The 25,941-nt window shown below is 39.8% G+C and overlaps 5 protein-coding genes across 7 annotated transcripts; 4 read left to right on the top strand and 1 right to left on the bottom strand.

The window, feature by feature from the left end:
• Positions 1-867: 867 nt before the first annotated feature.
• LOC133743472 (probable protein S-acyltransferase 14) lies at positions 868-4,189 on the top strand. Its single transcript, XM_062171423.1, has 7 exons — positions 868-1,291; positions 1,995-2,241; positions 2,340-2,431; positions 2,569-2,692; positions 2,781-2,866; positions 2,952-3,017; positions 3,570-4,189. Exons 1-7 carry the CDS (start codon positions 1,103-1,105, stop codon positions 3,696-3,698), a joined length of 933 nt encoding a protein of 310 aa, XP_062027407.1. The 5' UTR covers positions 868-1,102; the 3' UTR covers positions 3,699-4,189.
• Positions 4,190-7,503: 3,314 nt separating this feature from the next.
• On the top strand, positions 7,504-10,517 carry LOC133743471 (uncharacterized). Its single transcript, XM_062171422.1, has 7 exons — positions 7,504-7,661; positions 7,990-8,522; positions 8,636-8,805; positions 8,887-8,967; positions 9,077-9,149; positions 9,247-9,339; positions 10,078-10,517. The coding sequence occupies exons 2-7, from the start codon at positions 8,009-8,011 to the stop codon at positions 10,263-10,265; spliced, it is 1,119 nt and encodes a 372-aa protein (XP_062027406.1). The 5' UTR covers positions 7,504-7,661; positions 7,990-8,008; the 3' UTR covers positions 10,266-10,517.
• Positions 10,518-10,647: 130 nt separating this feature from the next.
• On the bottom strand, positions 10,648-15,734 carry LOC133743470 (heat shock cognate 70 kDa protein 2-like). 3 transcript variants are annotated; one of them, XM_062171419.1, is made up of 3 exons: positions 15,674-15,734; positions 12,663-12,854; positions 10,648-12,410 (listed from the first exon to the last, which is right to left on the bottom strand). In XM_062171419.1, the coding sequence occupies exons 1-3, from the start codon at positions 15,696-15,698 to the stop codon at positions 10,759-10,761; spliced, it is 1,869 nt and encodes a 622-aa protein (XP_062027403.1). In that variant the 5' UTR covers positions 15,699-15,734; the 3' UTR covers positions 10,648-10,758. The 3 variants fall into 3 exon arrangements, with proteins under 3 accessions (XP_062027403.1, XP_062027404.1, XP_062027405.1); XM_062171420.1 differs by lacking the exon at positions 15,674-15,734 and having other exon boundaries at positions 10,648-11,013; positions 11,182-12,410; positions 12,663-12,876; XM_062171421.1 differs by lacking the exon at positions 15,674-15,734 and having other exon boundaries at positions 10,648-11,040; positions 11,437-12,410; positions 12,663-12,876.
• Positions 15,735-17,054: 1,320 nt separating this feature from the next.
• Positions 17,055-19,374, top strand: LOC133743474 (protein WUSCHEL-like). The gene is made up of 2 exons (XM_062171425.1): positions 17,055-18,609; positions 18,699-19,374. The coding sequence occupies exons 1-2, from the start codon at positions 18,021-18,023 to the stop codon at positions 18,914-18,916; spliced, it is 807 nt and encodes a 268-aa protein (XP_062027409.1). The 5' UTR covers positions 17,055-18,020; the 3' UTR covers positions 18,917-19,374.
• A 4,247-nt stretch (positions 19,375-23,621) lies between these two features.
• LOC133743473 (protein WUSCHEL-like) lies at positions 23,622-25,941 on the top strand. The gene is made up of 2 exons (XM_062171424.1): positions 23,622-25,176; positions 25,266-25,941. The coding sequence occupies exons 1-2, from the start codon at positions 24,588-24,590 to the stop codon at positions 25,481-25,483; spliced, it is 807 nt and encodes a 268-aa protein (XP_062027408.1). The 5' UTR covers positions 23,622-24,587; the 3' UTR covers positions 25,484-25,941.

Here is a 25,941-nt window from a genome sequence, read left to right as displayed (position 1 = left end):
GGTAAAAATCCTTCAATCACATATATAGCTGGATTACTCATCCATAAATAATAGAAAGACGTAACAATTACCTCCTTCAGCCTGCGGGGTCAGGTTGGTTCACTAGGACCACCCGTGGCAAACTAGCCAGTGAATTTATAATTTATAATGCTCATGGACTAAACAGTCTAAACTTGATATTATCCAATCCCCATCAATAACTTGGCAAAGCTGTTGATAACAAAAGCCATTTTCATGAGTGAAGGATACCCTACTCGATAATCCAATGGTGAAATCTAATGTAATCGAACCGAACTAGAGAGGTTGGTCCAGTCTTTTACTAAAACTTATCAATTATTGGATTGATAAGACTAATTTTACCCGCCGTTATCAGACAAATTATTCTCTCAAACTCAATTTTCATTGATATACTAATATCTGTTGTCGTTTAATTAGTGATTTAAAAATTAATTTTAATTTGAGATATAAGATACACCGAACTAATCCATACACACCTTATTCGTATTTATTTCGTCCGTCTAAATGCTATATATGCAAAAGAATTAGCATATTAAACCCCTAAAACTATTTCGTAACCTCAAATTCATATGAAAATCCGATTGATTGGATAACCTAAATACATATTAGACAATTGGACAAAGACAATCAGAATCTTTTTGTCATATAATGACAATAGGAAAGACGGGAACGTCGAGAAAAAGAGGAGGAGGTCAATTTGGTAGTGCCTTGTTATTTTAAGCAAAATCTTATTTAAGGATAATCTCACAATTAAAACCTAGATTTGATAATAAAAAAAATTTAGTGCGAATAAGAGTTTCATCGAGAAAAAAGAAAGACGAAAAGAATTGACAAAAAAAAAAAAAAGGTGAATAAACAGGAAACAAGTGTCTGCGTAGTCTTCCCCCAGGCCCCAGCCTCCACAACGTGTTTGGAATCAGTCTCTCCCTAACCTCTGCATTTCGTTTTTGGTCAAATCCCAATCACAATTTCGTCAACGCAATTCGACCAATCCCGATGCGGAAACGGAATCCCAATTCCCCAAAAATCATGAAATTCTAATTTCGATTCGTTTCTGATTAGCCGAAGATCAATACCAGCAGGAATGGCGTGGAACGCGTTCAAGCTCTGCACGGCGCTGCGAGCCCTCGGCTACATAATGGTCCTGATCGTTGTCGGCATAGTCGGCCTCACCTACTACGCCGTCGTTTTGCTCAATTACTTACCGGCGCTTCTCCGAGGAGGCGTCGACGCCCTTATTGCTTTCCCGCTCTTGATTTTGTTCCATTTTCTGGTAATTCCCATTCCCCCATAATCGTTTTTTTATTTTATTTTTTATTTATTGTTAAAAGCTTAAATCTTTAGCTGTCAATAGTTATGAAAGCGTTTGGCTTTACCAAGTATATGAAGCCCAAAGCCGTTGCCTTTATTTATGAAAAGAAAACTAAGAAAAGTAGTGAAAAAACTTACAGCTTTGAAATTGGGTATCTGTGTTCTGAAACCAAGGAAAGCACCTGGGTGGTAAAGCTGGTGACTTGAGTTTGAAGTCTCTGCAAGTTAGGAAAGTGACATTTGCTTGAAGAATATTTAGGGGCTTTTTGTTTGCGACCTTTTGATCGAGCGAAATGTTATTTGTAGAGCTTAAGTTATCGAGAGGGTTGTACTCGTGAAAGGTGTAGCATACAACAGGTGCAATGCAAGAATTCTTTCTTGTATCGTACTCTGATACATGAGAGGATTGTACATTGCTGTAGTCTTAATCATTTTTTGCTTTGAGATAGTGATTCCCTCTGGGAGAATATGGGGAGCTCTTGTGTGTGAGGGTTGTACGTTGCTCTTATTGTTCATGCATGCAAGAGCTATACATTGCGCGGGACTTAAGTAAAACAATAGTTGAGGATTAGAATATGATTTCCCGTTAAGGGTGACAAATGCAACATCTAACATCTGTAAAATGAAAAATTTAATAATTTTGGATATTTGATTTGGTCATGTAGTTGGTGATGCTGTTGTGGAGCTACTCTTATGTTGTTCTAACGGATCCTGGGGGTATTCCACCGAATTGGAGGCCTGAAATAGATGAGGAGGGAGGCCAGGGAGCCCCATTGGTGGAATCAGAATACAGTGGTGCAGGTATAGTATCCAACCAATCTGTCATGGCTTTTGACCCAGCAAATCAAAAAGTACGTTTCTGTCGGAAGTGCAACCACTATAAACCACCTCGCTGTCATCATTGTTCTGTTTGTAAGTATTTTTGAGTTAGTTTCTCTATTTTGAAAATTTTGATTGTGGTGTGATACAAAGAATGGAAGAGTTCTCATTTATCTGTGCATTGGTTATAGGTGGGAGGTGTATTTTGAAAATGGACCATCATTGTGTGTGGGTGGTCAACTGTATTGGAGCATTGAATTACAAGTACTTCCTTCTTTTCTTGGTATGTTAGCTGCACTACTTTGGTATTGAAATCTTTTGGGTGTATACTTGTATTGAGCACTTCAGTGGCATGATAAACAGTATCTACTTAAAAATATATTGGGTGCATGACTTCGTATGTTTGTTACTGTATTGCAGTTTTACACATTTCTTGAGACAACTCTTGTCGCATTATCATTATTGAGATATTTCATGGCATTTTTTACCGATGAAGAGATATCTGGAACACTGGGAACTGTTGCAGCCAGTTTTATCACATTTGGTTAGTGTTTAGATAGTTCGTCTGATTTGTTTTTTCGCAGGCTATCTTTCTCTTATTCATAATTTCCTCCTTTCAATCTTGTTTGCAGTTTTGAATTTAGCATTTGCATTGAGCGTTTTGGGCTTTATGCTCATGCACCTATCATTGGTGGCATCCAATACCACCACAATTGAGGTAATGGATTTTATTATACATCTTTTTATATTATTGATAAGGGCTTACTCTAGTATTTCTCACATTAGCTTCTTGATTGCATCAGGCATATGAGAAGAAAAATACTCCCAAATGGCATTATGACCTTGGTCGAAAGAAAAACTTTGAACAGGTTTGGTTTTTCCTGTCTATATTTTTGGGGCGAGTGTTTTAAGTCTATTAGATGACCAATATTATGGCTTTCTGCTTTTTTGATTCTTTTGTTAGATTCCTTGTCTTGCCTTCTCTGTGTGGGTTGTACCCAACCATCACAACAACTCTAGATGTTTGTTCTATAGTTAGTTCAGGCACTGACTCCCACTTGCTATAGCAGCACTCTATGCTGGCATAACTAAACTCAACGCAGCATTATAATAAATGAAATATATGAGCCTGGTTTATGTCGGCAAACTAGTTGGAATAACTTCCCTGTCCTAGGTGTTACTCCAATTTCCCAATGAAAAGAAGTTGCTACGTTTTTAGAAATTGAACCTCCATAAGTGGCTTAAATACTCATAGCCGAAAGTTATACCTTTCTAGTGGGAATAAGTAGCACCGCTCTTTTTTTCACAAGTTTCTCAGTTAATACTCAAAACTCTAGTTCTGTAGTCGGAGTGTTTATGCAAGTATCTAATTTACAGAACTGTACTTGGTTGGTGTAGTGAATTAACTATTTATTTCTCAGGTGTTTGGGACAGATAAGTGGTATTGGTTCATTCCTGCATATTCAGAGGAGGATTTAAGACGGATACCAGCTCTTCAGGGGATTGATTACCCAACAAGGCCTGAGTTGCATGCACTCCAGCAGTTATAAGTAATCACTGTTAAGGAAGGACAAACTTGCAGCTTTTTCCTCTTATGCACAGTAATAAGGGCAGCTGGGATGTGTCTCTTACTTGCAAGGCTCTTTCCTTACCAATTCTGTGTTAACCTGCGGGCAGAAGTATCAGCTCAGGTTGTGCTTTAGCTTGGGAGACATCATTGTTTGAGTTTTGAGAGGAATGGAATGTCTTTTATAGGTGATGTCTAGCATTCTGAACATCAATAATTTATTTATACTCATTAGAATTTAGAAGGTGGGATTTGTGAGGATGCGTGGATGCGTAGATGCGTTAGTCTGTTACATTTGTATAGTGATCTGATGTATGTGCTTTATCATAGAGACTTTTTCTGTGTCATAGTTTTGTTTGCCTGGCCTGGATGCCTCTGAGGCTTGTTAATCCTGTATCATACAAACCAATTCTCTCGAACCATGCATGTTGGAGATATTGTATATAAAATTATAGATGCAAAGTTTATTATTCAGTCTTAGAAACCAGAAATATCAGATCAGCCAACTATTTGAAATAGAGATTTTAATCGTTCCCAGCAGCAATTGACTAGTATGTAGTTGTGTCCAAATCAGGCCAATTTGGATAAAGCGCACACAGTAATTTTGGCCCAACTCCTTGATTAGCATAGATTCATCAAATGTAAATCCGGTCAATATGTTATAACATTGAACTCTACAATTAAGGAACAGAATTAAGGGAGAGATGTACAGCCTATATAACTATATTACATCATAAGGGAAGGAAATGGGTACAGAAGAGGTGTTTCACAATTTTCTTTAACTTAGTAATCTGTGGTGTCCTATGCATAAGCTTTTGATGTGTTTGATCTGATGTTATATTTTGTGATATCTAACATGGAAATTGAGTTTGAGTAGCTGCTATTTCACTAACATGGAAGTTGAGTTTGAATAGCTGCTATTTCTTACTCCTCACTGGATATTGAGATTAATGCAAATCTGCTAAACTTCTGTATCAGAAACTAATAACCATTAAGTAATACACTAATACTATATGTTTAGCATCCTCCAATATCTTAATTCAGTCTCCGAAATTAACGCAACATGCATTACATATCATATAGCATTCAACTGCATGAAAATTAAACATCAGATCCATCTACAACTACTACTTAACCTCTTGCTTGTAGCACTTATCTATCCTCAAGTTGATCTTTAAAGGACTTTATGTCACACTGTATGCATTTTATGCCTACTTAAGGCAAAATGAGTTTGGCACTGCAATATAATCATAGTCATATTGTGATGTTGTTGAGCCTTGTTTTACTGCAAGACAAGGTAACTCTTTGGGTACGCGTTACCGCATCAACATTATATGCATTTGTTGTTATCAGAGGCACTGATTACCCAACAAGGCAACAAGACCCGTTTATGAGTTGCACGCACTTCTCACAAGGAATGTGAGCGGTTCAAATTCTGGTTTTTTGTGTCCTAGTTTTGTATGAAATAAAAAAGATTTAGAAAGAAAAAGACTAGGTGTCACCGAACTCATCATTATTGCTAGAATTATGGAGCTTTTCTTTATATATTTTTCTGAATCCAAAGGTTTTATAGATTTAAATGAATGTGGAATCTACTTTTCTATATACAAACAGGTTAGTACATGTGAGTTTGATGACTTAGAGAATTAATGAAAGTTGATTATGATGATTGCAAAATTTTTACAGATAGCTCAAGTCCTCTCACATTCGTTATCACCCCGTTCAAAATTTAAAAGGTGAGATTCGTTATCACTTAGAGCAAGTTCACCCTATTCACTATTTTTTAGTGTATATTTTCATTCTCTTAATCACGAAATACACTGTGCCCACGACCCAGGGCACGAAATACAGGTCACCATGGTAACCCATAAAGTGATTCATGGTGACCCAAGACACGAAATACACTGTACTCGTGACCCAGAGGGTAAAATAACACATAAAAAGCAGTGAATAGTAGGTGACCTGGTGACCCATGGGTGAACTTGCTCTTATCACCAAGTTCAAAATTTAAAGAGTGAGATGCATGTGAGATCCAAAAAAGTGGTTCACTAGTCATTTACTATGTTGGTATGAATAAAGCAATCTTTGATGCACGTGCATATTAGTAATTAATGAAACCAAAGCTGAAGACATACACTAACTAAACCGGTCATATTATTCAAGTTCATGCAAAACAATTAGAGTTTCATCTCCTTCAGCTCCATGTATAACCACATTCCTCTTCTAATAACATATTAGATTTCATTCTCAAAAGACAGAGAAATCATTCCTTTCTCATCTTCATGAAGCAGGAACCTTGGCCTTGTGTGTCCAGTAAAAGGTTATGTTGAAAAACTTAATGCAAAAAAAAAAAAAAAAAAAAAGCCTTCAGCTTCATATTCCTTCTCTTAATAGTCCATTCTTCGAGTTCATTAAAAAAAAAAAAAAAATTCGAGTCATCCTTCCTTCCTCATCTTAATGTTCCTCGTTTCATCCTCTGCCAAGTCCTCAACGTCGCCCCCTTCATCTTTATGATCCTCTGCCGAGTCCTTAACGTAGTCCCAACCGTCCTCTTCCAAGAAATCGTAGCTGCCTTTGGGAATGTCCGGCTCTGTCTCTGGATACCACCAGCTCCTCACCTTTTGCCCTGGCAAAGGCGGATCTGTTGGAAAAGGGTCTTTCTGGTCAGCGGGGGCCTGAAATCTTTCCAAGAAGCATCGGGGGAGGAGGACCTGGTCAGGCGATTGTGGAGTCTCGAACCAGTATTGGTGTGTGGCTGTATTTTCCTTATTCTTGTCCTTCAACTTCTTCGTTCGGTTTCTTTTCTTTCTTGTGTCCATTCTCGATCGGTGTCTTTTCTTCGAATGAATCAGAGGTTTGATGGTGTGAAATCTCAACAAACTTCTATGATTGCATTCTCCCCATTTTGCAAATTTTATAAGCAATACATTGCATGAAGTTAATATAAACCGAGTAAGAATAGAAAACCTATTTCAACTCAACAAGATAACATAGTCCCACTAGGAAACCTGATGAGACACGGTTTGATTCGTGATTGTACGGTGTTATTTCTTTTAACATGCCCAAAAAGTATAAATTGTTAAGATGAGGTCAAAATATACAAAAATAAAGCCTCACTGACAGACCCATCCCCTAAACCCTAAAACCAAGAACAACACAAAAATGAACTAGAATAAGTTGTCAAATGCAATAAGTAATGACCAAATTGTAAACTTTCATAGCACAAACATTAAATCTTAACAAGAGTAGATGTTTGCGAACTAATAGTTCCAGCATGACGGTTGACAATTAATATAAAATTAGTACACTCAAAACCTTATATTAGCTAAACCCTGATGACCGAATGGCCCTAACAACATAAATTGGTTGCAAACATCTTGATAATAAAAATCGACCACGATCCAAAACTAACATGTTTCCTATATCCCAAATCTGAAAAAAGTCAAAAAAAAAAACTAGAAGCGCGCTATTTTACACATCACCATCACTTTGCAAAAGGGAACCGGCAGTCACCAAGCGCCATAAAACACTTGCGTCTCCGAGATCAAATCGGAATAAGAGGCACCAAAACTAGAAGAAAACAAGAGCCTAGGCCATTTATGTTGAAGAGAACAATATCTTAGGCCCTTCCAAGTTAAATTGAATCCAATCTAAGGGCAGAGTGCTTCCAAATTCAAGAAAGATCACAAATGCTGTTGGCAGCTCAACAAATGGCATTGCGACACTTGTCAAACCGGGAGCAGTAATAACCCGACACCTGACCTTCGATCAAAATTGGAACACTTCAATTTCTTCTTTGTTTCCTCTCTCCCATTTTCTCTTTGAGTCGGTTTAAGCCAAAGCAAAACCCTTTCATCGAGGCATTTCGTGCTGAGGCGGCGATTTAGGGTTTTCTCTGCTTCCGCTTCTGTTTCCTCCGATTTCTTCCAACAAAAACGCACTCAAGGTACGAAATGATCTCACAAATTCCCAAATTCATAAGCTCGTTTCTTATCTTGGTTCTATAGATTGATTCTGTTTGATGATCGATGAATTAATCCGGAATTTTCTGTAAATTGTGATCCTTTTGCTTTGATGGCGTTGAGGCAAAGAATTTTGCTAACTTTAATATCCTGTTATTTTAATCCATCAATAGGTTTTTGAAGCATTTGTCGGTAATCTAGTCTTTGATTCTTACTTGTAAGCTTGTAGTGGAATTGATTTCTGAAGTTCATGAGTGTGGAAATTTACTGCTTGAAATTCATCTGTTGATTCTTTAAATTTTTTTTTTTCAGGGTTTTTAGTGTTTAGAAAATGCAAGGGGGAAGAGGTGGAGGGCCTGGTGGCAGGGGTCCTTTTGATTTCAATGATCCTTTTGCTGGTTTTGGTGGATTTGGGGGTCAGGGGAGTTTGATGTCTAACGTCTTCGGAGGGAGGGATCCGTTTGATGACCCTTTCTTTACTCGCCCGTTTGGAGGGATATTTGACTCGGGTTTTCCGGGTATGGGTGGAGGCATGTTTCCTGGAATGGGTGGCGGTATGTTTCCTGGAATGGGTGGCGGTATGTTTCCCGCAATGGGTGGCAGTATGTTTCCTGCAATGGGTCCTGGTATGAATGGAGATATTTTTTCAGGTATGCGGCCAACTGGGTTCATTGAGAATCACGATCAGGCTCCAGAGCGGCAGAAATCTAGGGGTCCGATCATTGAGGAACTAGACTCTGATCATGAAGAAGAAGAGGCTAATAGTGAGAAAAAGGAAAATCCGCGGAAACGTGTTGGGCCAAGCAATGATCCTTATGTTGAGCACCCTGATGATGTAGTTGAAGGTAGATTTTTCTAGTTGATCAGTTGCTACTGTCTTGGTGATTATTCATCGTCTTTGTTCTAGTCTAAGATTCAAATCAGGAATAAACTTCTTTTTTTTCTCCTTAATTTGCAGAGAAGAAGAGCAAGCATTTGCAATCTAGGGACAACTACAGTCAGTTTGGTGCTATGCAATCACAGCCTCAAGCTCATAGCTACACATTTCAGAGCTCCAGTGTCACTTATGGCGGTGGTAATGGTGCATACTATACATCTTCCAAGACAAGAAGGATGGGGAGTGATGGGGTTAGTAATTGTGGAAGATTCTAGTGCATTGCTTTTTATCTTAGTAGTTCTATTTGTAATTGGCCCTTATTGGATGAACAGGTTGCTTTTGAAGAAAGTAAGGAAGCTGATACTTCTTCTGGGAAAGCCACACACAGGGTATCTAAGGGGCTCCACAATAAGGTGAGTTGATACCATTTATATTTGTCAGTACTCTCTACTGCTTAGAGTTAAATCTTGGATTATCAAATTCATGTTGTCAGTATACTTACATTGAGGTTTCTCTTTTTAGGGCCATTCAATTACTAGGAAGCTCAAAGATGGTAATGCAGATACAATGCAGACTTTGCATAACCTTAATGAAGGTATGTTATTTATATTCAACTCTGTCTGTGCCGGAAGGTTTATGGGAGTTGTTTAGTACATAGAAAATAGAGACTAAATTGGCCTGCTGTATTTTAGATGAGCTTTCCGGTTTTGAACATGCATGGAAGGGAGCTGCTCAAAAACATATGCCTGGATTGAATGATCAGTTTGCTAGTTATGAAAGTCTAGGTGAGTTTATACATTTGAGTTTTGACTCTAAGGTGCTATCATACTTGAATTGCAGCAATAACCAAATATATTGTTGGCAGTTCATTGATTGTCTAATATATTTGTATATTTTGAAGAATATGGCTGTCATGATGAACTTTCTGTGTAATGCATTATTTTGGTAAACTATTGGCCATTTTTACCACTAAGTTGATCAGAGTCACTGGTGTTGCTACTGATGAAGTCTTTAAATAGTCTCACAGTGTTGTCATTGTTTTTGGTATATTGTTATCCATGTTCTTAAAAGTTTGCAAGTTGCTTCAACAGTTCTTTGAGGAATCTGAAAACATTCAGGGATAACAAAAGTTGTAATACATGCATGTTGCAGCATGTGATAGTACCCGGCATGGTAGTGCATGATGTTAATTGTGAGACTGCATTTGTCTGTGTATGTAGCTATTGCTTGTTAGATGTTGATAATTGTTGTGGGTATGGTACTTATTGGTAGGTGCATGGTTTGCATAATTATATTAAGGAAATAGCACACACACACACACACACACACACACACACACACACATATATATATATATATATGAACTGTTAAATGAATGTCAAGGACCTAAGGTTTAACCCTCACTATTGTGGAGTATAGCAACCTCACAAATGCAGGACTTTTTGATACTGCAGGGCACCGAAAATGTGCTGACTGTGATCTTTGTGCATTATCTTAATTGTTTTTCTTTTTCTTTGTTCTAGGAGCTGGCGGCAGCAGACATGGGCAGGCCAGTCAGGGAGGTTGGGCACTTCCTAGCAACGATCTTCTACAGAACTCTGGAAATATCATAGCAGATGCCCAAGGCAAAGCAGTACCTTCTCGGTCGCAGCAGTCTGGTAATATGAGAGAAGGTGGTACTAATTCTTCCCGTGGGAGAGCAAAAGATTAAGGCTAGGCCTGTGGAGCTCATTGTGTTGGTCTTTTTGGTTGTCTTAGAAGTAGAGTTTTTGGTTACATATTGGAGAATGCAGATTTGAGGTTGTGGTGGAAGGCTGCCAGTTGTTAGTAAGACGCATGCTGTTTAGTCTCTATCGTTTCTATCTCTAGTCATAATGTCAATTGAATACCCGAGTCACTCTTATGTCGAATGGGTTTCATAATTAGTTCATAATGTCAAATACTCAGTTTCTCCTCTGGTTAACCTAAATCATTCTCTTGCACAGTTAAATTAACATTCAAATTTCTTGCATATATCTAGCTGAAAAGCTATCGTCTAATGTTAATAATTGGAACTAAGATGGATGCAGGACACTAAGGAGATGTCGCTGATCGGAACTAAAACCAAACTATATCAAATATCAAATGCTACACGCTTGGATAAACAAAATCAAATGAAACAAAAGTTTTCTTAGCCACTTCTACCGGCCAAAGGAGCACCATCATCAACGCCCATCCTGGTGCATCTTGCCAATTATGCGATTGCAAACGTTCTCAAGCTTTTTCATCTGGTCCTCATATTCTTTGCATTCAGCAAGTCGGTTTTCGTTCTCGTCAAGCCACCGGCAGGTCTTTGCAACCTCATCCTCATATTTCTTCTTGTTCGCTCGGTTGAGCTTTCTGAGACTAGGAATTTTTTCCTCCATGTCATGTGTATAGTCCATCAATGCAGCCTTAGCCTCCAATTTCTTCTTATTCTCCTCATCTTCAAACCTGTACTTTTCTGCCTCCTTGATCATCCTCGCAATTTCCATCTTAGATAGCCTGCCTTTGTTGTTATTGACGATTGTGATCTTGCTTTTCTTCTTCGTTGATTTGTCCTCGGCAGAGACAACCATAATTCCGTTGGCATCAATGTTAAAGCAAACGTTAAGCTGAGGCACTCCCTTTGGAGCACATTGGATGCCTTTGAGCTCAAATATACCCAACAATCTGTTCTGTTTGGCTATTATTGATTCACCCTCATACACAGGAAACTCTACACATTGTTGCCCACTTTGGACTGTTGTAAAGACACTCTCTTTCGTGGTGGGGATGGTAGTGTTTCTTGGGACTACAACACTCATCTTTCCATTATCACTCTCTATACCAAGGGAAAGCGGAGTGACGTCCAACAAGAGTACGTCTTGAACCTTCTCAATATTTCCCTCACCGCCCAAAATTGCGGCTTGTACGGCGGCACCATATGCCACAGCTTCATCAGGATTGATGCTCTTGCAAAGCTCTTTGCCATTAAAGAACTCCCGCAATAGCTGTTGTACCTTGGGAATTCTAGTAGATCCACCAATAAGAACAACATCATGAACGCTGCTCCTGTCCATTTCAGCATCCTTCAAACACTTGTCCACAGGCTCCATACATTTCTTAAAGAGATCCATGTTCTGCTCCTCAAATCTTGCTCTAGTTATTGTGGAGGAAAAGTCAATTCCATCATATAAAGAATCAATCTCAATAATAGTTTGAGTACTGGAAGAAAGAATTCTCTTCGCTCTCTCACAAGATGTTCTCAATCTCCTCAGTGCTTTGGGATTTTTACTGATGTCCTTTTCGTGTTTTCTCTTGAACTCTTGTACAAAATAGTTCATCATTGTATTGTCAAAATCTTCACCCCCGAGATGAGTATCTCCAGTCGTAGCTTTCACCTCAAAAATTCCCTCTTCAATTTTGAGAAGGGAAACATCAAAAGTTCCACCTCCCAGATCAAAAATAAGAACGTTCTTTCCTCCAACAGTGGTGTATTTTCTATCAAGGCCATAAGCAATTGCAGCAGCTGTAGGCTCGTTAATAATACGTAAAACATTCATACCCGCAATTATCCCTGCATCTTTTGTAGCCTGACGTTGAAAATCATTAAAGTATGCTGGGACCGTTACAACAACATTCTTTACTGTCGATCCAAGATAAGCCTCTGCTATTTCCCTCATCTTAACAAGAATCATGGATGATATCTCCTCAGCAGCAAACCGCTTCTCTTCATTATTGTAGTTGACCACAATCATTGGCTTGTTGTCGACACCACGAACTTTGAAAGGCCAAAACTTCATATCACTCTTGACAGAAGCATCGTTGAATCTCCTACCAATCAAGCGCTTTGCATCTAAAAAAAAAAAAAAATTATTAAGAATAAGAAATTACAAAAAGTTGGATACCGCCAGAAGTTGGTTTAGTTACATAAAAGTTAGGGATGCAGCATGCAGGTATATGCGAGTATATCAAAAGTTGATGCATTCACACAATCACACATGGATATTAACATACTACATGAGTACATGCATATCTATCAAATCAATGAACCTACGTTGATCATCTTAGTTTACATACAGTTAAGAATATGAAGAAACGTACTTACCAAAAACAGTGTGAATGGGGTTCATGGAGGCTTGGTTCTTGGCAGCCTCACCAATCAAACGCCCAGTATCCGTAAAAGCAACGTAAGAAGGCGTTGTTCTGTTGCCCTGGTCATTGGCTATGATCTCAACATGACCGTGTTGCCAGACGCCAACGCATGAGTAAGTTGTTCCAAGATCTATACCAATAGCTGGACCTTCTCCTTTTCCAAACATAGACATTGTACGTATGAAAAAAAAACGCTTAACAAAGAAAAAACGTCTTAAGTTGTGTTATTATGTATGTGATGGACATGATACAGGAATTGTGAATATATATACAAACGTCAAAGCATGCTTAGTCCTAAAGTCTTTAGGATAGCAAATCCATTCCTCTTTTCACTAGAACAAGGAATCCTAATCGACACTGGGGCAGGCGTTTTAGGAATGCAATTGTAAATTAATTTAGAGTTGACCAATTAGTTTCTACCCTTTCCCTTTGTAAATTGTCCCAAACTCGCAATTAACTTGGAAGTGTTGAGAATTAGACTGGTGAGAATGAGTAAACTCATGCTTTCTTGGTTCGAATTCTTCATGAATGCAGAAACATTTGAATTCACTTGATTATATGCAATGTACCTCATTGTTTACAGTTATTCTTCTTTCTTTGGTAAACCGTCCAGCAGAAAACTACTGAAGGTCTCAACTCTCAAATCTCTTAGGGCCACCCCTTAGTCCTCACAGTCACAACTCACACGCACCATACATGAGATCTGTTTTAGCTGCACAGCTCGTTGCTTCAGCTGGAGAATGATTCCCTGACCTCTTTCAGTCACTCAATAAGGAACTGAAGTCCAGGAATATATGTTTCCGCCCGAAGGATTTTGTATTGCCAAGTTTACTGAGATTTCATGCTTAATTTATGCAAGACTAATTTTACTTACCAAACAAATACCAAGTAACGGAGGAGCTGACGATAGCATATTAAGTTATTAACTAAACCCAAGCCGCCATGGCCAAGGGCTGCATCTATGGCGCTCGGCGCCGAAGCCAAGCCGTGTTTCTCCCGGCCTCCAGCCGTCACCTGCCAGCAAACCAAGATCCTTTGTGGTCGACAAATCTTCAACCACGACCCCTCTTCATGAGGGAGATCTACCGGATCTCCCCTTCCAATGCGGCGCACCAAATGGTTGCCGGAATGGGTGATGGATTGGCCGCCAAGGAGCTGTCAAGGAGGCCAACGCAAATGAAGGTGAATCGGGCCCGACCGCGCAGAGGACGCCTCAAGGTATGGATTAACGTTGACTGGTGTTTGAAGCTGGCAATTCAAGTCGGAGGGAGTCTGTGGCAATTGGTTTCTAGAGTTGCAGATCGCTGCACCAGAGCCCGAAATAAAAATTCACACCAAGAATGACAAGGAATCTGCTCCTCCATTGAGTCTCACCTATTCACCATGTTCCTCTAGCCCTTCGGGTAAGGGTAAGGGGAAAGAGATTGTCACGCCCCGAATTTTGAATAATCAATTCAAATCCGAAACATGAATAATAACAAATTACAACTAACATCCTGAATTTTTTTCTCACAAACAACCACACTTCACAACTCTCAAATTTACAATAACCCAAATCCTCAAGTTGTTTATTACAGCACACTCCCACCAAATCAAATTGTAATGCTCAAATGAGCTTAACTCGCCTCACTATTACAATTGCTGTAAAACTATAACCATTGCTCTAACCGCACGATCACCGTCCTGGTTCTCCTGTCCTGTAGGATTACCCGCTACACAATTTGAATAGTGTACCGGGAGTTGCAACAACACAAAACCCGGTAAGCTTTTTACAGCCAGTATGAGTAAACAAGAAAGAACTGTTGATTTATTAAATTACAATTCAAGTAAAATTCAACAGTATTACGTCTGCAAAGAGACATCAAACCACTCATGGAAAACCACAAGGAATACATTTTCACAATCCTCAAATCACAATACACCACACTGGTCCTGCAAACACCCAACCCACATAACACCACTCTGGTCCATCCCAATAACACGTTAGAGCTCTAACTGCCTCGTTACCTCTGACACCTTGGCCTAGGGTCAAGCAACGGCAAAAATACTTCGGTTAACACTATAACCGTCGCGCTTTGGACATCCCCATCCTCAGCACCATATACTTCGGTTAATAATAAACCGTCGCACTTTGGACATCCCCGTCCTCGGTACACAACTTCGGTTAATAATAAACCGTCGCACTTTGGACATCCCCGTCCTCAGTACACAACTTCGGTTAATAATAAACCGTCGCACTTTGGACATCCCCGTCCTCAGTACACAAACACTCCGGTTATCCATAACCGTCAAACTTCGGACACCTCGTCCTCAGAATCCTACATTCTCCAACTCTATACATACTCCAATGTAAATCATGAATATTAACAAGAACTCATCAATCATGATCATCACATATAAATATGATAAGTCAAATTTCAAACCATAATAAATAAATCATCACAATTCCACACTCTTCAATGTCACACCATTCCACATATAATCACGTAAATATATATATATATATACGTAATCACCCACTCAGGAATGACCACTAATACCAACTATAGTTCACACAAGAAAATCATGAAATTCATTTTGTATAATTAAATCATTTTACTTACCTATGGACCGTAGTTGATCAAGTCCATATGATTTAAAACAAATATTTATTCCATAAATATTTTCACACAATTACTACAGAAAATAAAGTAATTAAAGGTACTCGGTTCGTAATATGAACCACGTGAGGTTTACTCACCTCTAAATTCCCGCTGCGTCTTCTTAACAGCTCAAAATACAATTTCACGAATCGTCCGCCAAATCAAACCGTCGATCACCTAATCAAACATGACCTTAACTTAGCCAATAACTCAAAAACATAATCAAACGACAATCCAACGGTCGGATTGAAATTACATGATGATCCAACGGTCGGATCCTCACGGATCGCCTTCCTAATCACTGTTTTGCATTTATACGAAGATCCAACGGTCGGATCTTCGTCCATGACCACACAAAGCCACTGGGACAGTCATAAGATCATCATATCAAAACTACAAGTCCATCTGACGGTCCTAACTTCACAGATCACAAATCTAACGATCGAAATCGATCTAAACTTAAAAATTCATAACTTAATCATACGATATCCAAAAATTGCGTATAATATATCGAAATGATCGTATTGAAATATAGAATCTGAAAATGTACAGAAACCATATTTTTGATCCCCGGAGGTGGCCGGAAAGGGCCGCCGGAGTTAGTGGCAGAGCCGCCGCCGACCACCACCAATGGTGTCGGGGCCGGGCTGCTCTTCTTCCTCTCATCATGCTTGACAACTTTCATAACTAGCACGAAGTCTGAAAATGACCGGAAGGGGTCGAAAATTACCTTGAACAGTATGAAGGTGGCCGGAATTTTCCAGAAACCGGCGAGAAACTGCAGAAAACGGCGAGCTCCAATTCGACGTAAAAACGTCAATTTAAGGCTTCGATTCCTTCTGAAGAGTTGTTAAGAAACTCAAGAAGAACTCACTGGTTCAAGAATCACAGAAAAATATGGTCTGTAGCTCGAGATATACCGATCGAAAGCTTCGGTGGTCGGAAAAATTCCAGAATTTTGCAGAATCCGGCAAGGCTCGATTTCGGTTTCGGTCGAGCGAGAGAGAGAAAGAAGAAAAAAAAAAAAGAGAAAAAGAAAAAGAAGGAAGGAGACCCGGAGGAAAGGAAAAGGAAAAGGAAAAGGAAGAAAAAGAAATTTCTAAAAGAGAATCCGAGGAAAAGAGATTATAAAAAGAATCTCATATTTCCAAAATTCGTAACATAATCGTACGAACTCCAAAAATTTCGTTCGACATATGCACGCGATCATATCGACGAGCTCTACAACTTTTATGAAGGAAGTTTTTCCCAAATTCCGTACGTAGAAAAGTCGATTTTTCTTGAATCGCACAATTCGAGCTTTTGTTAAAACGAATATTTCGAAACTTCGATAATTCAAAAAGTTGAATTATTTCGGGTAATATTCGTGCAAAAGCACTTTAATCAATTCGCACAATTTCACGAGACGAAATGGAAAATTGCGGGTATTACAATCTACCCTCCTTAAAGAAATTTCGTCCCGAAATTTAATCGCGAGTCCATTTCTCCCGATTTAAAGTTTTCTGTAGTTTATACAGAATAAACTGTAGAAATTTTCGAAACTACTGCTCTACGTATAAAAATACGTCCGTATACTGAGTATATACAAGATTCCAAAAATAATGTAAGAGGTAAGTTTCGAACTCCTGACCTCAAACACGAAGGTCTTGCTCCCAACCACTGAAGCAAGAACTGGTTTCATTAATATATGCTCACTTGTTATATTTATTATGTCATAAGCGACATAAATAAAATATAAGTGGAGGCAAGTCTCGAACTCCAGACCCCCTAAACCAATGCTTCGCTCCCAACCACTGGAGCACAAGCTATGCTTAATATAATGTGTACAAACGTTAAACTTATTATGTCTTAAACGAACATAATAAAAATAAACGAGAGGCGAGGTTCGAACCTCAGACCTCTTGTACACGAACTTTACACTCAACCACTCGAGCACGGCTGCTCACGTTATTATCCATACCAATCCTTTTATTTAAACCAACTGTTTCAACTGTTTCAACAATTCGGCCCAAAACATCCAAGACTGTTGCAGAAACCCAGCCCAACATATCCAAAACTGTTACAGAAATCCGGCCCAACTCATCCAAAACTGTTTCAGAAACTCGGCCCATCATGTCCAAAACTGTTTCTGAAACTCGGCCCATCAGGCCTCCACCCACAGCTACAGTGATGCCTTGATCCGAGACAGGCCCAAGTACGGCCCACTTGTGTCACGGCTTATCCCTTCCGTGATTTACGGCAGTCAAATCTGCTTTCGGCTACAGCTGTCTGCCACAGCGCCTCGAGATTCCCTCGGTCCCCTTACACGCTCTCCACGCGCCAACAACTTTTCCGGGTTTCAGGGCGACTTTAATCCAACGCGTAGATTGAATCTCAGAGATCGTCCATCCAACGGTGGAGATCTGCTCACCTCGTTCTATAAATAGGTGCATCCTGGAGAAAAACTGTTCACACCAAAGAAAAGAAATTTTCCCCAGCCATTCTCTCTCAAACTCTGCAGTCTTCCTCTCGAAACTCAAATCCTTTCTTCATCAATTTCAATCCTTCTCTTCTGATCTTCTCTCCCATTTGAAGATTCGATTTCATCTTTCCTCTGAGAATCTCAGATCTCCAATCACCAGTTCAACAACTCCAATCCTTCTAACAAAATCTCCCTCAAACACTAACCCATGTATTCCTCGATATTCACATCCTCTCACCTCATGACCCAAGAGCCACGAACTCTGCAACTAATGGAGCTCCAAACCCCGCAACAAATGGAACCACAACAACAGCAACCAACAGAGGAGGGAGGAAACACCCAAGCAGCTGGAAGTAGTGCCAACATGGATTTCTGGCGAAGCCGTACCAGATGGATTCCTACTCCAGAACAAATAAGAATCCTCAAGGATCTTTACTACGTCAAGGGATTTAAGTGCCCATCTACAGAGCACATTCACGAGATCTGCCTCCAGCTGAACCAGTATGGACATGTTGAGGGTAAGAACATTTACTTTTGGTTCCAGAACGTCAGGGCTCGAGAGAAGCAGATGAATAGGTGTAATCAGGCTGCTCCAGTGCCCATGGGAACTAGTTCTCTTGGTACTGGTGGATCCATCGATCTCAATTTTGGGTCCACTGGTTCTACTGGTGCTGGTGGATCCATCGACATCAATTTTGGGCCAGCTGGTGGATCCATCGACATCAATTTTGGGTCCACTAGTTCTACTGATGATGGTAGATCCATTGATCTCAACTTTGGTTCCACCTATTCTACTGGTAATGAAGGATTTCTTGATTTAAATTTTGTTTCATAATCTTCCTCACACTTCAACACTAATACCAGTACAACTCTTTTGGCACAACAGGAGGACAAACATCCCTACAACAACGAGGAGGAGATCACCAGGAGGTTCAAACTCTTCCTCTGTTCCCCGTGCACGGCGAGGACGTCTTTGGTAACCTGAAGACTACTTCCGAGGAAGGTAGCGCATTTGGTTACTATTCTGGTGGCTCAGGCGGTTACCACAGTGGCTCAAACGTTTCTCTTGAGCTCAGCCTCAACCCATCCGGAGCTGCTGACTAGGCTTAGTATAGAATAGTCCTCGTTTCCCTTTTTGTAATATAAAATCAATAAGATTGTGTGCATGTTTTCTTTTCTTTTTGTTTAACCAACAACAACACCAAGGATCGAACCTTGGTCACTCAATACTCTTTTCAAAACCATCGAGAACTCTGCTGCACACATCTTTCATAATGATGCAATAAAAACAATCACTCAAAACCTAGCAATCAATTAAGTCACACAGAGGTCAAGCTAGTATCCTCTGAGTCAAACCAAACACAATAATTTCGTCGCTAGAATTAGGGATTAATAAAGCTAAACACTTCCTGAGTTAGTTAGGAAAAACCCACATCTTTAGAGTTACACTTACAACTCTAAAAAAAAATCTCGATCATTCCATCTATCAATTGCTTCAACAAGCAATATGTACCATCTTAGCATCCACTAATCGATACTAGTACAACACTCAGTATCTCACCCACGAATCACCTCACTGCTCATTTGGTGGTAAGTCAACATCTAGTGGTCAAAATTCTGTGATTATAGCACTTCACACTAACCACGTCATAATCCATAATCTGTCCTCACAACAGTATCTGGCCTCATAAATTAGTTATACAACCCTAGCACTCCTAGAGTTGAAAACAACGTTATTACCTAAGCTCATACATCAACACAATGTCTCTTCACAGTCAATCCTATCACGAGGTCATATCAATCTTTCCATAAGTCAACCATACACAAAATCCATCATAGTAACAACGAATTATGCATTACTACTCAACAATAGTCAGTGAAGCAGCACTCCACAATAATTTCCAATACCATCCGCAGACCTCAAACCACACCCCGACATTTAGCTAATATATAGTAGCTATCCTAAACACCAAACAACTGAGCATGAATGAATGCTCCATTATAACACAATTCCATCACTAAGCAACCAATAACTGCTAAGTATTCTTCAACTCAAAACATCTGCATATCCAACTAATGGAAAGTATCACAACTACTAGTCAAATACTCGTAACGACTTTAGATACAAGCATTGGTCAAACACCATGACCCCAACAACCAACGACTACAATGCACATAAGGATACTGTTTTTTTTGTGGAAACCATCCTCAATAACTCCACCAGAGTTTAATCCAAAGGTTCCCATTCCTCAAAGGTTATAACTCAAAGAAGCTACACAAACTCCACCACTTCACTTACAAAGTCAACCCATGCCATGATCACTTAACATACTACCCTTATTAAAGGTAACATAAGTATCTCCCAAATTACATCACTACACTCGTACACCAATATAGTCTTGAGAATTCTGTCTCATAATCTCTCACACTCCTATCATCTTGAGTTGGTGAGATCAATTCTCTTTTCAACTATTCCTAGGGTCTCAATCTCTTTCACCATTTCAACCCAAGAATAACATCCATCACATCAACTACAGGTAGACTAGGCAACTCAACCTCTAATGCCTCCACCTCATCCTCAACTGTCTCCATAGAAAGATCCTGTCCCTACATCAGACTCGACCTCTACCTCACCGACTCATCAGAGTTAAATCCAGAGGTTCCTATTCCTCGAAGATCACAACTCGCGGAAACTAAACTTATTCTAATACGAGCTTAGTAGACAACTCTACCGTCCTACGGACTTACACGTTGTCTAGACCCCATACTAAGACATACCCAATGATTATACCAGTACCGAAGAGTATATGATGGGGATCCGCTGCAGACGGGCCATCACTCGGGAGGTACTGATTATCACCAAATATGTACCTTACGCTCTGATACCAAACTGTCACGCCCCGAATTTTGAATAATCAATTCAAATCCGAAACATGAATAATAACAAATTACAACTAACATCCTGAATTTTTTTCTCACAAACAACCACACTTCACAACTCTCAAATTTACAATAACCCAAATCCTCAAGTTGTTTATTACAGCACACTCCCACCAAATCAAATTGTAATGCTCAAATGAGCTTAACTCGCCTCACTATTACAATTGCTGTAAAACTATAACCATTGCTCTAACCGCACGATCACCGTCCTGGTTCTCCTGTCCTGTAGGATTACCCGCTACACAATTTGAATAGTGTACCGGGAGTTGCAACAACACAAAACCCGGTAAGCTTTTTACAGCCAGTATGAGTAAACAAGAAAGAACTGTTGATTTATTAAATTACAATTCAAGTAAAATTCAACAGTATTACGTCTGCAAAGAGACATCAAACCACTCATGGAAAACCACAAGGAATACATTTTCACAATCCTCAAATCACAATACACCACACTGGTCCTGCAAACACCCAACCCACATAACACCACTCTGGTCCATCCCAATAACACGTTAGAGCTCTAACTGCCTCGTTACCTCTGACACCTTGGCCTAGGGTCAAGCAACGGCAAAAATACTTCGGTTAACACTATAACCGTCGCGCTTTGGACATCCCCATCCTCAGCACCATATACTTCGGTTAATAATAAACCGTCGCACTTTGGACATCCCCGTCCTCGGTACACAACTTCGGTTAATAATAAACCGTCGCACTTTGGACATCCCCGTCCTCAGTACACAACTTCGGTTAATAATAAACCGTCGCACTTTGGACATCCCCGTCCTCAGTACACAAACACTCCGGTTATCCATAACCGTCAAACTTCGGACACCTCGTCCTCAGAATCCTACATTCTCCAACTCTATACATACTCCAATGTAAATCATGAATATTAACAAGAACTCATCCATCATGATCATCACATATAAATATGATAAGTCAAATTTCAAACCATAATAAATAAATCATCACAATTCCACACTCTTCAATGTCACACCATTCCACATATAATCACGTAAATATATATATATATATACGTAATCACCCACTCAGGAATGACCACTAATACCAACTATAGTTCACACAAGAAAATCATGAAATTCATTTTGTATAATTAAATCATTTTACTTACCTATGGACCGTAGTTGATCAAGTCCATATGATTTAAAACAAATATTTATTCCATAAATATTTTCACACAATTACTACAGAAAATAAAGTAATTAAAGGTACTCGGTTCGTAATATGAACCACGTGAGGTTTACTCACCTCTAAATTCCCGCTGCGTCTTCTTAACAGCTCAAAATACAATTTCACGAATCGTCCGCCAAATCAAACCGTCGATCACCTAATCAAACATGACCTTAACTTAGCCAATAACTCAAAAACATAATCAAACGACAATCCAACGGTCGGATTGAAATTACATGATGATCCAACGGTCGGATCCTCACGGATCGCCTTCCTAATCACTGTTTTGCATTTATACGAAGATCCAACGGTCGGATCTTCGTCCATGACCACACAAAGCCACTGGGACAGTCATAAGATCATCATATCAAAACTACAAGTCCATCTGACGGTCCTAACTTCACAGATCACAAATCTAACGATCGAAATCGATCTAAACTTAAAAATTCATAACTTAATCATACGATATCCAAAAATTGCGTATAATATATCGAAATAATCGTATTGAAATATAGAATCTGAAAATGTACAGAAACCATATTTTTGATCCCCGGAGGTGGCCGGAAAGGGCCGCCGGAGTTAGTGGCAGAGCCGCCGCCGACCACCACCAATGGTGTCGGGGCCGGGCTGCTCTTCTTCCTCTCATCATGCTTGACAACTTTCATAACTAGCACGAAGTCTGAAAATGACCGGAAGGGGTCGAAAATTACCTTGAACAGTATGAAGGTGGCCGGAATTTTCCAGAAACCGGCGAGAAACTGCAGAAAACGGCGAGCTCCAATTCGACGTAAAAACGTCAATTTAAGGCTTCGATTCCTTCTGAAGAGTTGTTAAGAAACTCAAGAAGAACTCACTGGTTCAAGAATCACAGAAAAATATGGTCTGTAGCTCGAGATATACCGATCGAAAGCTTCGGTGGTCGGAAAAATTCCAGAATTTTGCAGAATCCGGCAAGGCTCGATTTCGGTTTCGGTCGAGCGAGAGAGAGAAAGAAGAAAAAAAAAAGAGAAAAAGAAAAAGAAGGAAGGAGACCCGGAGGAAAGGAAAAGGAAAAGGAAAAGGAAGAAAAAGAAATTTCTAAAAGAGAATCCGAGGAAAAGAGATTATAAAAAGAATCTCATATTTCCAAAATTCGTAACATAATCGTACGAACTCCAAAAATTTCGTTCGACATATGCACGCGATCATATCGACGAGCTCTACAACTTTTATGAAGGAAGTTTTTCCCAAATTCCGTACGTAGAAAAGTCGATTTTTCTTGAATCGCACAATTCGAGCTTTTGTTAAAACGAATATTTCGAAACTTCGATAATTCAAAAAGTTGAATTATTTCGGGTAATATTCGTGCAAAAGCACTTTAATCAATTCGCACAATTTCACGAGACGAAATGGAAAATTGCGGGTATTACAATCTACCCTCCTTAAAGAAATTTCGTCCCGAAATTTAATCGCGAGTCCATTTCTCCCGATTTAAAGTTTTCTGTAGTTTATACAGAATAAACTGTAGAAATTTTCGAAACTACTGCTCTACGTATAAAAATACGTCCGTATACTGAGTATATACAAGATTCCAAAAATAATGTAAGAGGTAAGTTTCGAACTCCTGACCTCAAACACGAAGGTCTTGCTCCCAACCACTGAAGCAAGAACTGGTTTCATTAATATATGCTCACTTGTTATATTTATTATGTCATAAGCGACATAAATAAAATATAAGTGGAGGCAAGTCTCGAACTCCAGACCCCCTAAACCAATGCTTCGCTCCCAACCACTGGAGCACAAGCTATGCTTAATATAATGTGTACAAACGTTAAACTTATTATGTCTTAAACGAACATAATAAAAATAAACGAGAGGCGAGGTTCGAACCTCAGACCTCTTGTACACGAACTTTACACTCAACCACTCGAGCACGGCTGCTCACGTTATTATCCATACCAATCCTTTTATTTAAACCAACTGTTTCAACTGTTTCAACAATTCGGCCCAAAACATCCAAGACTGTTGCAGAAACCCAGCCCAACATATCCAAAACTGTTACAGAAATCCGGCCCAACTCATCCAAAACTGTTTCAGAAACTCGGCCCATCATGTCCAAAACTGTTTCTGAAACTCGGCCCATCAGGCCTCCACCCACAGCTACAGTGATGCCTTGATCCGAGACAGGCCCAAGTACGGCCCACTTGTGTCACGGCTTATCCCTTCCGTGATTTACGGCAGTCAAATCTGCTTTCGGCTACAGCTGTCTGCCACAGCGCCTCGAGATTCCCTCGGTCCCCTTACACGCTCTCCACGCGCCAACAACTTTTCCGGGTTTCAGGGCGACTTTAATCCAACGCGTAGATTGAATCTCAGAGATCGTCCATCCAACGGTGGAGATCTGCTCACCTCGTTCTATAAATAGGTGCATCCTGGAGAAAAACTGTTCACACCAAAGAAAAGAAATTTTCCCCAGCCATTCTCTCTCAAACTCTGCAGTCTTCCTCTCGAAACTCAAATCCTTTCTTCATCAATTTCAATCCTTCTCTTCTGATCTTCTCTCCCATTTGAAGATTCGATTTCATCTTTCCTCTGAGAATCTCAGATCTCCAATCACCAGTTCAACAACTCCAATCCTTCTAACAAAATCTCCCTCAAACACTAACCCATGTATTCCTCGATATTCACATCCTCTCACCTCATGACCCAAGAGCCACGAACTCTGCAACTAATGGAGCTCCAAACCCCGCAACAAATGGAACCACAACAACAGCAACCAACAGAGGAGGGAGGAAACACCCAAGCAGCTGGAAGTAGTGCCAACATGGATTTCTGGCGAAGCCGTACCAGATGGATTCCTACTCCAGAACAAATAAGAATCCTCAAGGATCTTTACTACGTCAAGGGATTTAAGTGCCCATCTACAGAGCACATTCACGAGATCTGCCTCCAGCTGAACCAGTATGGACATGTTGAGGGTAAGAACATTTACTTTTGGTTCCAGAACGTCAGGGCTCGAGAGAAGCAGATGAATAGGTGTAATCAGGCTGCTCCAGTGCCCATGGGAACTAGTTCTCTTGGTACTGGTGGATCCATCGATCTCAATTTTGGGTCCACTGGTTCTACTGGTGCTGGTGGATCCATCGACATCAATTTTGGGCCAGCTGGTGGATCCATCGACATCAATTTTGGGTCCACTAGTTCTACTGATGATGGTAGATCCATTGATCTCAACTTTGGTTCCACCTATTCTACTGGTAATGAAGGATTTCTTGATTTAAATTTTGTTTCATAATCTTCCTCACACTTCAACACTAATACCAGTACAACTCTTTTGGCACAACAGGAGGACAAACATCCCTACAACAACGAGGAGGAGATCACCAGGAGGTTCAAACTCTTCCTCTGTTCCCCGTGCACGGCGAGGACGTCTTTGGTAACCTGAAGACTACTTCCGAGGAAGGTAGCGCATTTGGTTACTATTCTGGTGGCTCAGGCGGTTACCACAGTGGCTCAAACGTTTCTCTTGAGCTCAGCCTCAACCCATCCGGAGCTGCTGACTAGGCTTAGTATAGAATAGTCCTCGTTTCCCTTTTTGTAATATAAAATCAATAAGATTGTGTGCATGTTTTCTTTTCTTTTTGTTTAACCAACAACAACACCAAGGATCGAACCTTGGTCACTCAATACTCTTTTCAAAACCATCGAGAACTCTGCTGCACACATCTTTCATAATGATGCAATAAAAACAATCACTCAAAACCTAGCAATCAATTAAGTCACACAGAGGTCAAGCTAGTATCCTCTGAGTCAAACCAAACACAATAATTTCGTCGCTAGAATTAGGGATTAATAAAGCTAAACACTTCCTGAGTTAGTTAGGAAAAACCCACATCTTTAGAGTTACACTTACAACTCTAAAAAAAAATCTCGATCATTCCATCTATCAATTGCTTCAACAAGCAATATGTACCATCTTAGCATCCACTAATCGATACTAGTACAACACTCAGTATCTCACC

Source organism: Rosa rugosa, chromosome 4 (assembly GCF_958449725.1).
Source record: "Rosa rugosa chromosome 4, drRosRugo1.1, whole genome shotgun sequence".
Classification (NCBI taxonomy): domain Eukaryota; kingdom Viridiplantae; phylum Streptophyta; class Magnoliopsida; order Rosales; family Rosaceae; genus Rosa; species Rosa rugosa.
Note: the sequence above shows the minus strand (reverse complement) of the source record. Positions and strands in the feature narration are given on the sequence as shown.

What these genes read in the sequence shown, in the direction of transcription:
- LOC133743471 (XM_062171422.1), top strand. Translation starts at nt 8,009, where the DNA reads ATGCAAGGGGGAAGAGGTGGAGGGCCTGGTGGCAGGGGTCCTTTTGAT. An exon ending in CTAAGGGGCTCCACAATAAG is followed by an intron (nt 8,968 to 9,076) that starts GTGAGTTGATAC and finishes TTCTCTTTTTAG; the next exon opens with GGCCATTCAATTACTAGGAA. An exon ending in TGCTAGTTATGAAAGTCTAG is followed by an intron (nt 9,340 to 10,077) that starts GTGAGTTTATAC and finishes TCTTTGTTCTAG; the next exon opens with GAGCTGGCGGCAGCAGACAT.
- LOC133743472 (XM_062171423.1), top strand. Translation starts at nt 1,103, where the DNA reads ATGGCGTGGAACGCGTTCAAGCTCTGCACGGCGCTGCGAGCCCTCGGC. An exon ending in TGATTTTGTTCCATTTTCTG is followed by an intron (nt 1,292 to 1,994) that starts GTAATTCCCATT and finishes TTGGTCATGTAG; the next exon opens with TTGGTGATGCTGTTGTGGAG. An exon ending in CTGTCATCATTGTTCTGTTT is followed by an intron (nt 2,242 to 2,339) that starts GTAAGTATTTTT and finishes CATTGGTTATAG; the next exon opens with GTGGGAGGTGTATTTTGAAA.
- LOC133743473 (XM_062171424.1), top strand. Translation starts at nt 24,588, where the DNA reads ATGTATTCCTCGATATTCACATCCTCTCACCTCATGACCCAAGAGCCA. An exon ending in TGGTTCCACCTATTCTACTG is followed by an intron (nt 25,177 to 25,265) that starts GTAATGAAGGAT and finishes TTGGCACAACAG; the next exon opens with GAGGACAAACATCCCTACAA.
- LOC133743474 (XM_062171425.1), top strand. Translation starts at nt 18,021, where the DNA reads ATGTATTCCTCGATATTCACATCCTCTCACCTCATGACCCAAGAGCCA. An exon ending in TGGTTCCACCTATTCTACTG is followed by an intron (nt 18,610 to 18,698) that starts GTAATGAAGGAT and finishes TTGGCACAACAG; the next exon opens with GAGGACAAACATCCCTACAA.
- LOC133743470 (XM_062171419.1), bottom strand. Translation starts at nt 15,698, where the DNA reads ATGGACGAAGATCCGACCGTTGGAT. An exon ending in CGAAGATCCGACCGTTGGAT is followed by an intron (nt 12,855 to 15,673) that starts CTTCGTATAAAT and finishes AAGGAGAAGGTC; the next exon opens with CAGCTATTGGTATAGATCTT. An exon ending in CCCCATTCACACTGTTTTTG is followed by an intron (nt 12,411 to 12,662) that starts GTAAGTACGTTT and finishes TTTTTTTTTTAG; the next exon opens with ATGCAAAGCGCTTGATTGGT.